This window comes from Opisthocomus hoazin, chromosome 9 (genome assembly GCF_030867145.1).
Source record: "Opisthocomus hoazin isolate bOpiHoa1 chromosome 9, bOpiHoa1.hap1, whole genome shotgun sequence".
NCBI classification, from domain to species: domain Eukaryota; kingdom Metazoa; phylum Chordata; class Aves; order Opisthocomiformes; family Opisthocomidae; genus Opisthocomus; species Opisthocomus hoazin.
Window position 1 is genome coordinate 43718443 of NC_134422.1, and position 13645 is coordinate 43732087.

Consider the following 13645-nt stretch of genomic DNA (forward strand, 5'->3'; position numbering starts at 1 on the left):
GTGTTTACAACATACACAGCAGAGGATGAGCAGGCACCAAGGGCTGGAGCCTCCCGCGGCTGCCCCGCTGTCGCAGCTGGGCTCTCACTCGCAGGGACCTGTCTCGCATTGCGCAGCTGGCCTGCAGCTGACAAAGAGTTAAAGATGAGACACAAACCCACAGAAAGACTTACATCTTCCAGAAAGACACACACTTTCCGTTAGGACTGTCACTGACAATAAAAATCAGGTACGCTGACACATCCAAAAAAAGAAACCAAGCACGCTGCAATTCCCGCATCGGAAAGATGGTGGCTGTTTTTTAAGGTTTAAGTCTGACCTTTGTTTTCCAGCATGGCTTTTTGTAGTTTGCCTCATTACAGCATTCATACTCTATCAGATATTCCTTTCAGAGGGTTTCAGCGGCTGCCAGCGGCCGGGAAGCTCAGCCAGCAGCCAAACAATGCCCAAGTTCAGAAGCGAGCGCAGGATTCCTGCCTCCAGGCTTGGCAAGCGCTGGGACTGTTACGGAGGTGATTCGAGTGCACCAGTCTCTGGCAGACAGCCACCCTCTCTCTGTCTCTTGCACAAGCCCTCCTCTTGCCCCCAGCAGCCAGGCAGCCTGCAGTTGGGCTCACTGTTAGCTAAGTATTAGGAGGATGAAAGTATACGGGGAGGTACAAAATGGAAAGCCAAGAATAATGGTGCAGCTGAAAACACAGTCACGCCTCAGCTGCGTTCCTGATTCTTACTGCTGCTCCTTTTTGGGATAGCAGCGGAAGAGGCACAACACGATGCCAGAAATTTTCTAGTTGTCAAGGACAAAGAAATATGGGCTAACCCTCCTTTAGGTGTGAATCAAATGCATTAACAGAAAACCTAACGGATGCCTTGAAACGCAATCAACCCAAACAAACTCTGCGGTAATACGTGTTGGATCACACACCCCCACTCCCTTCTGGCCCACGCACAGCGTGCACACACCCATATGGATTTATTCCTCTTTATTTCACCACTTGAAGACATGTGGCCACAGTAGACCACTGTGGACTCTACCCCACTTCAGTCCTGGTCACCCACTCCAGCTGATGGTTGCTCAGTGTGACTTGCTGTGGTAACGTAAAGCATTCCACAAGGTAAAAATCAACCACACTAAGGCCCCAAACCAGCTACAACCAACTTGTAAAAGCTGGCCTCCAGCTAAAGGCCCCGCACACAGAAAATGCAGAAAATGCCTTCCCTGTTTGCGTCGCTGTGCTAGCTGTTACGGCTCTCAATGGTTTGCTCTTTCCCCCAGCATGTAGTTTACGTGCAAAAGCAGGGTGCAAATCTTACTCACTTCACTTCTTGAAGCAACTGCTCGATGGAGAGGAGTCAGCCACATGTTGTCCTTGGCATTGACGCGAGCGCCTGCAAGTAAACAGCAGAGGTTACAGCCATGCCTTGGGTGCGACAGCGAAAGCCTTGCCCAACGGGTTTCCGAGGAACATGAGCTGAGCCATCTGCGGCACTCCCAGCGCTCCCCACGATGCTCACCCTGGAAATGCATTCCCAGATCCCGGATAGATAGGAACTGAAGCGTGATTCGGAACAAAAGGAACTGGGTAGGGACTATTATCAGGAATAGCCTTGTTTACAGGACACAAAAGCAAGATTTGTCGCAGGGGATTACATATTTATGTGTATGTCCATGTACATGCATTTTTTTAGATCAGCTGATAGGGTTGGGGGAGAAAAAACCAACCCTTTGCTCCGAGCACGGCTGCTGTCTGCAGACACAATGAAGGGAACGAGCCTGAACAACTGCCTCCGGTTTCCAGCTCCACCAGGCAGACCACTAACAGAAATAACTGCTTCCCTGCTTCACAGACCTTGCTGGGATCAAGAAAAATGTGCAGGTTGAGGAGGAAACTGGGCACTTGCTACCTCCTCAGCTTCTGTGGGTGTCGTTCAGCAAACATCAGAAGCAGAGGGATGAAGGAGACCACCCGATGGCCTTCTGTGCGGCTCAGCACTGCTTGCGCTCCGACGCAGACAGCTGGGCAAGAGGACAGGTTTGGGGTGGCTTGCCAGGATAAAGGAAGAATATTTAACAACAACAGTGGTGCTGGCTGACTGCAGACCAAAAAAAAAAAGGGATCCTGTACATTTGTGTGAGAAAAGTTTTATTTGAAAGAAGTATTAAAGCTGTTCACTGGTGTGATCCCCCATAAAGGAAACCTAGTGAAAAGGACCACAGAAACTGATTTTAAAAAGGACTTAACCTGGAAATGTTGTACCTCTCCAGTCTGCAGGGAGCAGTACTGGTCTGAGAAGACCAGCACATGCAGAAAAATTTCCGAGAAGCACAAGCATCAGGCACATCGTCTGGATGAGCCTCTGAACTTCACGAACAAAGGGATTCTTAAGCTTCATTTTGCACCACAGCTTAAGTGCATACAAAAGCCCGTAATTAATAAATCACACTCTCTGAATCACAAGTACTTTCTGAGAGCCATTTCTCAGGAATATTGAGGTGCTTGCCTCTGAATCACAGTGGTTACTGGGAATTGTGCTAGATAGTCAGAGAAGAAACAAGTTCCTTCATATTTCTACGAGTTGGGATATAATTTTTTGGCTGCGGGAAAAAGAAAGCCACCTTCATAACTATTGCAATGATTAGAGGCAATCCTCTGAACTCGCCTCAGAGCCTCGTACCTGGTGGCACAAACCTGCCCTCTGGAGAAACACCCTTCAGAAAAGACAACAGTTTCAAAGGGTTTTCTAATGACCCTCTGTAAGCGAGGAGCCTGTTACCTTCTCTTGTCTTCAGGAGATTTGTGGTTGATACACATTAGCGTCCTGCCCTTTGCCTGCAGTGCCCGAGGCTCTGGAGCCAGGCAAGGCACCAGCCTCCTCCACCACAAGAAGCCGGCAGACAGGACTCCGGGCACCTCACCTTACGCTGAGCTGGCCTGCTAGGGGCCTTGGAGATGCAGATTGCCTAGATGAATTCCTAACGATTGCCACCAAATACCGCTTCACAGGGTTAGAAACCTATCTTGTATTTGCCTGGGGTTTTTTTTACCTTTACGTTCTTAAATAATGTTTCTTTTGGTTTATGTCTACCCATTCACTAGCTCCTACAAGCAGATGGCTGCAAATCAGAAAGGCTTATGTGTGGAGTAGCAAAGTGTGACAAACATATCATTCCTCAGTATTGCACAACTCCAGTGGCATTAGTGAATACGAAGATGATTAGAAAACCTAGGGAAGTGTCTCCATCAGTAGCTATTCATGCCTTTCACTGATCCACTCATCCACAACCCTGAAATAGTTGCCAAGAAAACACCTAAAGAAAATAATAAAAGCAAAACAATACCAGTATAAATAAAATAATACCCAGCATGTTATTGGCCTTTTCTTACTCAGCTGTTTCCTGCATTACCTCTTTGTGCTTTGGGGCTCTTTATGTGACCAAGTGAAATTGCTCTTACGTATCTAATTCAATGCATCGGCTGAATCTGTTTGTGATTTCTGCTTTCGAAGAGCTGCTCAGTTCGCCTGTTGCCTCTTCCAGAAGGTGCTGTTGTCCATTTACTGAGGTGTACATTTTCTGAAGAGCCGTTTTGAAATGTTTCCCTCTGTACTGCCCATTTCCTTTACCAAAATGCATCTTTTCGTTTCCCTTGCAGGCAATGATTAATGATAATAAAAAACTTTGCCAGCACTGACGCCTTCCTCCAGGGACAGAAAATATCTGCCATTTTAGAGGCGAGCAAGCAGAGGCACCCTGGGAGCAATGCTCATGTTTTCAAAGGTGTCCTCCACACTTCACGAACGTGAGTGTCCTTCGTGTGGCAGCCCGGGGAGACAGCGCTTTGAAAGCAGAGAGCAACACTGAAATCCAACTCAGAAGACTAAGTGCTCTACAACACGCTAAGGCACCGAAAATTAGCTGTATCCAAAAATCAGAAGCTTAAATGTTCAAGTCCATCCCCACAACACTTTCTCAAAGTCACCCAGAAATTCAGTGTCCCTGTCTTCTCTCTGGACCAAGTACCTTAACCGTGTTTGAATGCACTTCCCACAACACTCCAGGAATTAATCTGTGTTTATAGGGACAAGAGGGCTGATAACGCACTCAAATTGGTGTACATGGCCTCCTTCATAGCACAATCTTCCTTGAAAAGATAAGCTGCTTTAAAGATTTCCCTTAATATCCTTCCAGGTAGCCACAGCACCCACCCAGCCCCATAAAATATCCACTTTTAAAAAAGCCTCTTCAGAGAGGAGTCTTTTCTCAGCCCCATCCCCTGAACTCTGCCCTGGGGAGCACTCGTACCCGTGGGCCTGAAGGAAAGGTTTCGTTGCTGGATGTGCTCTGTGAGGCTGAAGTAGACAATGTAATGTAGAACGTTACAGATAAAATCAACAGAGGGGAAACTTTCTGCAATCCATTCTCCTTTAACATGGCTGTTTTGCAATCTTTGCCATCTTCCCTCTCAAATTTTTCTGCCAAAAGAGGAAATAAATCTGAAATTGCCTCTGGTTTTTTGAGATCTGAAATAAACAACCCAATGCCGGCCTTCAGGAATAAAGTTAACATCTCTTTATCCTAACCAAAGTACAATTTTCCATGCAGCGCATCTGCCAAATCCATGGGTCTCCAGTAAATCTAGATTCTTCAGTCTAATTCTCTGAAATCAGGGATGGTCAACACAGGAAGGAAACTCTACTCTTTGGCCTACTGATTGACGTTATTAACGTGCACCTTTCCAACTCCTGCTCTGAGGCAAAGCAGTGGACACACAAAAAAATACAAGGAACGCCCACCGTGGCCCACCACACTCACAGAGACACACAATACCAAGCAAAGATCAGCACGGATAAAACACAACAACAGAGCGGCACCACGTGATAGATGGAACTGGGACCCACAACGCGAGAGCAACACAACACCGTGCGAGGTGAGAACACAGGAACCGGACACCTACGTGGCAGAAACGGGAGGTTAGGCAGGTCCGGGTCATTTGCTAGGGAGGGAAATGGCCTGGGGATCCCACCAGGTGAGAGTACACAGGTCCTGGGTCACCCATGAAGGAGAGAGGAGATAGTCCTGGGACATGGCAATGTTGCCAAGATCACAAGCTCTGTGGTGGGGAGCAAGGGGTGAGGGACTGAGCTCAAACATTATGCCCTCAGGCACCAAAGCCCAGGACAGGGAGAGGCACCACCACAAATGAGAATGGAGCTTGTATTTGCCCAGACAGTTCTCCTTGCACATCCATGACTGTGTCACCACACGGAGCTTCACTTATGGGAGATGGTGACCCTGGTTCTTCTCCTTCGAGGTGAAGGAAAAGTGCTCAAAGCTCCCTGCCGTCACGTAGCCTGGAAAAACAACGCCACACAGCACATTTCCCCAGTTTGAACTGTATGGTTATGGATCAGACCTTTGAGCTGGTGTAAATCTGCCTGGCTCTGACATTTAACGGGCCGGGGTGATTCACACCGGCTGAGGGATCTGGCGCTCTCTCTCCTGTGTCAATTCCAAGCAGGCTCCATTTCAGTGGCTACCTAGAAAGCCATTTCTGGTCTGTCTCCAACCACCTGGGCAGAAGTTTTGTTCATTGGACACTATGTTTATTTGTACTGCCACTGGTTCATAGGCCACAAATCTCAGAATGTGCATATTTCGTTTAGTTTCTCTACTGAGCCCTGTACAAAATACAATGGGTTCCTACTCCTCCGAGCTTCTTCTCTTGCTGAGAATGTTATTGACGCCAATAGCAAGCATTTTTGTGCTTTTTCTCTGTGAAAACAACTTCTCATGTTAAGTCAGACAACAAAGTTTTTCTGCTTATGTGACTAAATGTTATGATAAGATTAATCTTTTGTGATACACTTCTACTAGGGCAGTTTACTGAATGAAGAGGTGAAGCATAGGGAAGATGCTGCTGGTGTCTTTGGACCCTAGTTCACAGAAAGATCACAATAACAAAGAGGTGTCTATAACAGCTCATAAATCTGCTCCTCCAAACCTCATAAACCTCCAAACCTGCTCTTGGGTACAAGTACTGATGCTCACCGTAATTAACGATACTTCAGAGATTAAAGGACAAGGAACAGGTAGAATATGCAACACAAGACTAATTTTGACTCAGGCTGAGCTAGTTGGGAAAGATCCACGCAGTTCCTGCAGACTGGACCCCAGCAAAGTCCCGCTGGCACAAAGTCCAATTTTTGAAAGCCCACATTAGAAGTTTGTCTCATTCACTCGGATATATAAAAAAGCCCCAAGATCTATCGCCTGCATTTTATGCTGTTGACCAAACAAACCCTATAGCCCGTGGATGACATTTTGGCAGTTGAGGTGTTGGAACAAAGTGTCCCAGAAGAACACTAGAAAGTCTCCTTCCCTCATTAAGAACGTGCTAGAAAACAAGGATGTTCACCAGGACATTTTTTGATGCTGTTGGGATTCAGGGGAGAAATGGGCAGAACGGCTTCACCTTTCTCTTTCTGTGAATATTGCCTGTGCTTTTGCTTGCAAAACTTGAAAAAAGACACTGTTCCTGCAATCTTCTCACACCACAAGGGAACAACAGTATGTGACAAACACCACACACCGCACGAACACATGCACAGATGAAGTTTATTAACTCTTACCTCACAAGAAGAAAATCATGTTTGCATTTAGCATATTGAACCACCCCCCCAAGCATAACCTGTCAGCGGAGGAATGTTCACGTCAATCATTCTACTGGCATCAGGGTTAGAGCAGAGGGATCTGACGTGTGATGCTCGTCCAACTAGTTACCCTCATTAAGCAATCAGACAACTCCAAATGCCCCCAGAAATGTACAGAGGAAATGTGTAGCTACAGCAAACTGAATTCTCATTTCCTGCCTTCTCCAGGTGTGGTGAGGCTGGCAATCCAAAGGACTGCGTGTGTGTGGTCTGCATGCGTCGGCAGCAGCCCCATCTAACCTGAAACTGGCTGGTGCTCTAAGCAGGGGGCTGGGCCAGGTAACCTCCAGAAATCCCTTCCAGCCTGAATTATTTTAGCATTCGAGGCTGGACATTAGGCTTCATAACTGTAGAACTGATAGTTCTGAAATAACTTCCTAAAAAAAATATGCAACCCCTTTAAAGGAGCAGTCTAACAATTTGTGAAACCAATCGTACAGCAAGGTTGCTTGCAAGGGGTTTGCCCTTTGCACCATAAGGTTCCTTTCAATCCCACATTCTTAAATCCCCAGAAGCTTTACCCTTGCAGTTCGCCAGTTTAGAAAAACATTGCCTTTGAAATCTGCGAGCACATCCAGGAGTTTGCCATGAATTATCCGTACTTCTTGAGAGATGTCTGCTTTATGCTTTGCTCTGACATATTTTGATCATGTTTTTTGTCACTACAACAGTCTGGAAATGTTTTTCAATTTTTTATTTAGATACATCCTACTGCACAGCTTCTATTCTCCAAATCAGCTTCCTGACCCTTAGAATCATATTTCTAATGTAAATACCACTTACAATTCATTCAAACTCATTCATAACTTTTTTGCTATTAGTCCATAATAATTTTTGCTTAACAGGAATTCCTGGCTTGTACTCCAGGACGTGAGCCCGCATTTCAGATATGTACTTCAGCAAGTTTCTGAATCCACAAGCATCGTCAGTTTGAATGCTTCAGAAGTTTTTAAGAACTAGTTGCTTTATTTATTGAATCCACTCGGTCACAGTGCATGTTTTATAACTGTATCACCACATTTAAATATATTTTCTAAGCTTGCAACAACTGCAACCGGGTGTATGAAACTCAGGAATAGGCACTGCCCAGGGCTCATTCACATATGCTTTGCTGAGTATTCCTCGTAGCTTTAAAATCAGCTAAATTTCCAGTTAATAACAGCGAGGGATGCTCCCTTACCTGACAAAATGAGAAGCTCGATGATGTCTGCATCTCCCAGGAATGACGCAACATGAAGAGGAGTTCGTTTCTCAGCATCCTACAAAACCACAGATTGTCCAATTATAAAACACAGCCAATAACTGCAAGTGCTAGTGTTAAAGAGCAATGGATTTGTATACAGTGTTTATTTTTCTATGTATATTTCTGATTAGAAATGTAATCTCAAGCAGCAAAAGAATAAAATTTAAGGTCTGAACAACACACTTCCTCCCAATAATCCTCAACTTTTCTATCCCTTGGTCCACCAGACCTTGCAGAGAGAGTGTCTTTACTCTGATATTCTGTTTACAGGTACATCAAATCAACCAAATCTAAACCGAGGAAAGACGTCCTTCTTGGGTCTCTTTCAGAAACATCATCCACCCTAAGTATTGCAGCGACATAATTCAGATGCGTCTGACATCAGACTTTGCAATGCAGTTTGCATCAACAATATAACACCGGCCTCTTCAGCAGGATACCTCTGGAGAGTGGCTTGGGACCACACACAGCGACAAGATGCAGTCCTTCCAGTCTGCAGAGGTTCTTGTACGCCATTTAGCCTGGCTGCCTACAACAGCCCAAAGTGGGCTTGTACGCATTGATTGACCTTTAAATACCAATAAAGAAAATATTACCAGTCAGGTCTGTGTCTTCAAAGCATTGCTAATAATGATATATATGACTTCTGAAATACATCTACTTTTATTTGAATTCTGTAATTTTCAGCCTTAGGGAGTCACATTTTCAAGATTTTCTTTTCTGACTTCAAGGGGTGTAAATGCAGTGTTTGCAAAAACCCTTTCTTTTATTGCTTTATTCAGATGATTCCAGAACATGGCCTTTCAAAGAAACTGCTAAACATTGCAATATGGGCAACAAGAATCACAAGAACTGCTAATACTGCTAATCATGATATTCGACCCGTTTCTAGTCTTAAATATATTTTGTTTCGGTTTCTTAACCACTCATACAAAAAAGTTCTAAGGGACTTGTCAATCAAACTTATCAAATGACAACCTACCAGCATTAAATACGGTAAGCTGGTACCAGATTCTACACCTCCTGCAAACGATACCAACACAGAAGCCCTACCGGTATTTACACTTCCTCCCTGAAACAAATCTCTGAGCCTGTCAAATAAAATACTGCTTCTAACATGCCCCAGAGGTCATCAGCCACAAGCTATTCTGGACCGTCCTCAAAGTACGCTACAAACGTGGACTAATCGGTGCGGCAGAACCATTTGTCATGCGACTGCGGAAAATTGTGTTCCAGCACTGTGAGGCACAGAGCCACTGGTCCCCAGTATGGGTTACATTTAATTTTTATATTTGCACGTTTTTTGAAGCATACATGGTGTATGTAGTGCTCGAATTCTGCTGCAGGGGGGTTTGATCTTACATATAGGGCATGTGCACAAACCACTCAAAACGCAGATTACATGACACCCTGGTTGTCATTACATGATGGAGAGGGAAAAACATCTTACAGAACTTCACCTTCTCACATGGCAGGCAAGTTAAAATGATATTAAGCAGTGTCCATCCAGCGGTGTGTGCTCAGGAATCAGCTTCTTGCAACACAGCCAAGTTTGGCAACAGAACAGAGTAGTCTGAAGTTGAACGCTAACGATGTAAGATGAAGCAAATTTCTATATCAAGGAACCAAGGCTATTCAGTGCCTTATTGATTCTAAGTAATATTTTATACTAAACTGCAAATCTGATGGAAGTCTTACAACTGAGGGAGGAAAGGACATGAAACAGAAAATCAGAATTTTTATCCTTCTATAACAGCAATAACTCTCTGTAAGTATTCTCAGCTTTCACTTTTGAAAATCAATGCAAAACCCTATCAAATTAAGTGAGAATCACGTCTTCAGAGAAAGATGGGTTTAGTCACGTAACTGAATTGAAGCTTAATTTCTCCAAAACCCCCTACAATTTCTCCATTTATCACCACCAAGCACAGAGTTCACCCCCGCACGCGCCAGCGGACGACAAACCCCGATGTGTGGTATAGAAGATTAAAACCACACGACAGAGCCCTACAGGCAACGTTTTCAGGGGTCTGGCGGGGAGAAGCCCACATGGGACGCCTGCAGCTGAGCGTCTCGATGGAGGAGCATCCCCAAGTTGCCATTTCAGCAAGGCTCCAACAGCTTTGTGTCAGCCCAAGCACTAATGTCTGCTCAGCTACAGATGATGGCAGTACAAGGAGCACAAGAAGTAAATTGCTAATGATCTAAAGACTGAAGGCTACCAACAGAGAGGAATAAGAAGAAAACTTGTCATTTCAGGGAAAGGTCTGGCAGCACCCCAAACCTGAACACACATTATCAAGGCAAGGAAAGGAGGTGGGGGGAAGAAATGATAACAGGATTACAAATAGCATTAAGACAAATAATCAGGCCTGCTTCAAGTGCAGTTCTCAGAGGAACAAAAGGTCGCTAAGAGACAGTAGATAAGCTAAACAATGGCTGGAAAATCACGCTGAGATGACATAAACACTCTCTCCCTAAAACTGTATTAGTGGCTTATATTAGTTCACAGAAAAGATGATGCTGCATGTTAACATTATCTGTACACATTTTTCTTTAAAAAGTGCAGACAAAGGAAATTAAGAATTTAACAAAGAGGCAATTGAGAACAGAAGGTCTCAGCAAGAAAAACACTCAACTCATGCTTAAACTGTTAAATGATCACAGTGACACTGATAAGGCCCTTCACAGGCTGAAAGTTAGGCTAGTCCTTAAGTGCTTTACTGGATCAGAGCCTTAAAGGACATGGAGATTAGCAGAACAGTGGCTCGGACGGATCATATCAGCATATGTAAAATATTGAGGCACGTTAAGAAAAAGGCCAGCAGCTTCTCCTCAACACAGCCTACATCTCAAAGGAGATAATGGATTTGAACTTCTGTATCAACCGCAGCTGCTCAGATCAGGTGTTTGGGACAGAGTTCTTTACTATTAAAACAGAAGCGCAACTGCTACAGAAAATAAATGTCTGCATCCTCTTTTTGTCACCAAAGCGCCTGGCCAGCCAAGAGGAACAGTTCAGCGCAGAAGCTGCCTTGGTCAGCAGCCTCTGGACTCCCCCCACCTCCAAGCGGCCAGCGATCTGCCTGGGTGGCAGAGTCAGCTGAACTAGGTTAGAGGCACGCAAATGGCCACAACTTCCAATGATACGAGTCTGACCAAGAGAAAAACAAACCAACCTCCTGCTCCTTCACTCCGCTGACTGTTGGTACACCTGAGTGCACCTTATTTAAATAGCACAAAGTAGCTGGTACCGGTTATAAAACCAAACATTCAGATACAACTTGACTTCAGGAAAATTAAACAGTGGGAACCGGTTAGGAAAGAGGCTGAGAGCAAGTGAGCGGCTACTTCTTGGGCGATTTACAACCACCGAGAGCCAAAAGCTGGTGCTGTACAAACAGCATCGCCGCCGCTTCAGCATTTCCTCCCTCTCACAGATTCCTTTATTAGAGCCTGTAATTCACAAAGCAAATCTAAATGCTTAACTGTGAGCACCAGCTGGGAGGTGAAAGTCAAGCTGTGTACCGGGTGCCTGCTGCTCTTTCTTCTGCTATTACCAAACACAGAAGTTTCCATCTGAAAACGCAGATCCTGGTTCCAGCATCTCTCAACCCCACAGTCTTCAATTTAGCTGCTGAAACAAAGATTTTCCTGGACTGAATCTTTAATTGCCAAGCGCCCATGAGGTGGAAGAGGCAAACACTTTAATCTTCTAGAGACAAGAAAAATTATCTTCCATCTCTCCCACCATCCAACACTTTCCTTCCATGAGGCTGACAGTAGTTTCCATACTAGAAAAAGATAACTTTTAAAATTAATTACTAATCCTAGACTGAGACTGTAGAAACTGTTATCCTAATGAATGGAAATATTTTAATGTTTATAGCAGCAAATTTCCAATGTAAGGCTCAAAAGATAGACTTGAATCACTCCTCCACTTTATAAACACAATATTGACTTGGGGGGGCGGGTTGACGGCATGGGAGCACACATCGCTCATGAGTTGATGGGAAAAGCAGATTTAGAAAATTCAGGTATTTCAGGCTGACATTGCTGCCTTCGAAGAAAATAAAGCAGCTACATCCTGCCATGAGCTTTTAATCACCTATACATCCTTAACGGTCTCCAACATTTTGAGGGCACTGCTAACACGAGTCACCAGCACAGATGGGTATAACTGAGGACCCACTAGTATGCTAGCATGCTGTACAAAGCAACTCAGAATATTTCAGACTGTCAATAAACTCCAGCAGAACCTTCTTCACAGTTCAAAGATCTTCTTTATAAAATATAAAAAATTATATTTATTTTCGGAAAGAAAAAATATTTATTCTAAATAAAAGTCATGCTGCTTACCTTGCGTCACAAACATCAATGTAATTTCTTATTCATTTTCCTCACATAACTGAAAATTGTTCATAATTTCTTACTGTAGAACAAAAAAAAATTCTCCATCCCTTCCCACTTCAATTCTCAGCATATCAAACAGCACTACTGGAGGCTAAACACCCCCTGAAAACACAGCTATTACCTAGCACCAAACTGTCATACTGTGTCCAAGCAGGAGCCTTCCAAAGTCCTTGACTGAATCCTCCAGCAGACTTTCCAGCCCAGCAGAACTACGTCTAGAATAGGAGCGTTTCCTTCCAGGAGAGCTTTATTCTCCTGGAGGACTCCACAGCGCCAAAAAGAAAATCATCATTCCTTGGACGAGAGCAGAGACCAGGGTCTGGTTCCCAGGATTGCTGGAACACCACACTACGGTCTCTCCTAGCCCCGAGTCAAACACGTCACTCCAAACTGAACACCAAGCTGGTTTTCACATTGGCTATCCCAAGCATGCAAGGCCTTTCAGACTCACAAAGCCAAACATGTGCGCACTTGTACCCTCGAGCACTCATACCACCTCAAAAAGCATGCCTAGCAATATTACAGAAATATATATAACTTGTGTGTGTGTGTGTGAAGACCTGGATAAAGCCAGAAGCCTCCTACCAAAGCCAGTCCTGCCAGTCTACGCCTTACCAAGTAGGATAATGAGAAAAAGAAGTAATAAACAGCATACATCCATGTCTTTCCATAAGGATGTCCTTCTTGCTCTCCTTATCCTGTAATAAACTGCCCTCTAAATACACGGTCCTGCTCTGCAGCTGGACACAGGCCGGCGATGCCCAGGGTTGCTGCACCTCGACGTGGCCCCAGAGCGTCCCCAGCCTGGCCCGTCAGGGCTTCCTGCAGCCCACCTACATCTGCTGGCTCTGCTTCAATGAAAACAAGCCAAACTCAGCTAAACCACCACCTTCTCCTGACTGACCTCATCTGGGTGAAAGCGGGTGGGGGAGCGTTTGCAGAAGCAGCTCCCGACACCAACAAGCAGCGAGAAGCAGCAGCTTTTCCAGCTGGCAAAGCCTCGAGCAAAGAGGCTGTGAGGGTCAAGCCCAGAAGGCCGTCTCAGCAACCGTGCCCAAATAGCAGAAACAGAAGCAACTCAGTTCTGGGAAAGCAGATGCTGTCTTCAACAGTCTCACTGGTGGGGTGAGGGGATGTATTATTTACTTTCCAGAAAATATGAATGCAATAGAAGATATTCTGGGACATCAAAGTTTTGCATGTATTTTGGTTTTTAGGGTTCTATCCAAATGAAAAAGCAGGATTGGGGGACAAAGAGTAAAAAAGGAGGGAAAGATG

At 44.8% G+C, this 13645-nt stretch overlaps 1 protein-coding gene across 10 annotated transcripts in view; it reads right to left on the bottom strand.

The window, feature by feature from the left end:
* Positions 1–13645, bottom strand: part of ANKRD44 (ankyrin repeat domain 44) — a 132940-nt gene that overhangs the window by 55077 nt on the left and 64218 nt on the right. For all 10 annotated transcript variants that reach the window (XM_075430821.1, XM_009937814.2, XM_075430817.1 and 7 more), the window contains exons 3-4: positions 7892–7970; positions 1319–1389 (exon numbers count right to left, since the gene is read on the bottom strand). In XM_075430821.1, the coding sequence (XP_075286936.1) occupies positions 1319–1389; positions 7892–7970 (150 nt within the window). The remainder of the gene's footprint in view (positions 1–1318; positions 1390–7891; positions 7971–13645) is intronic.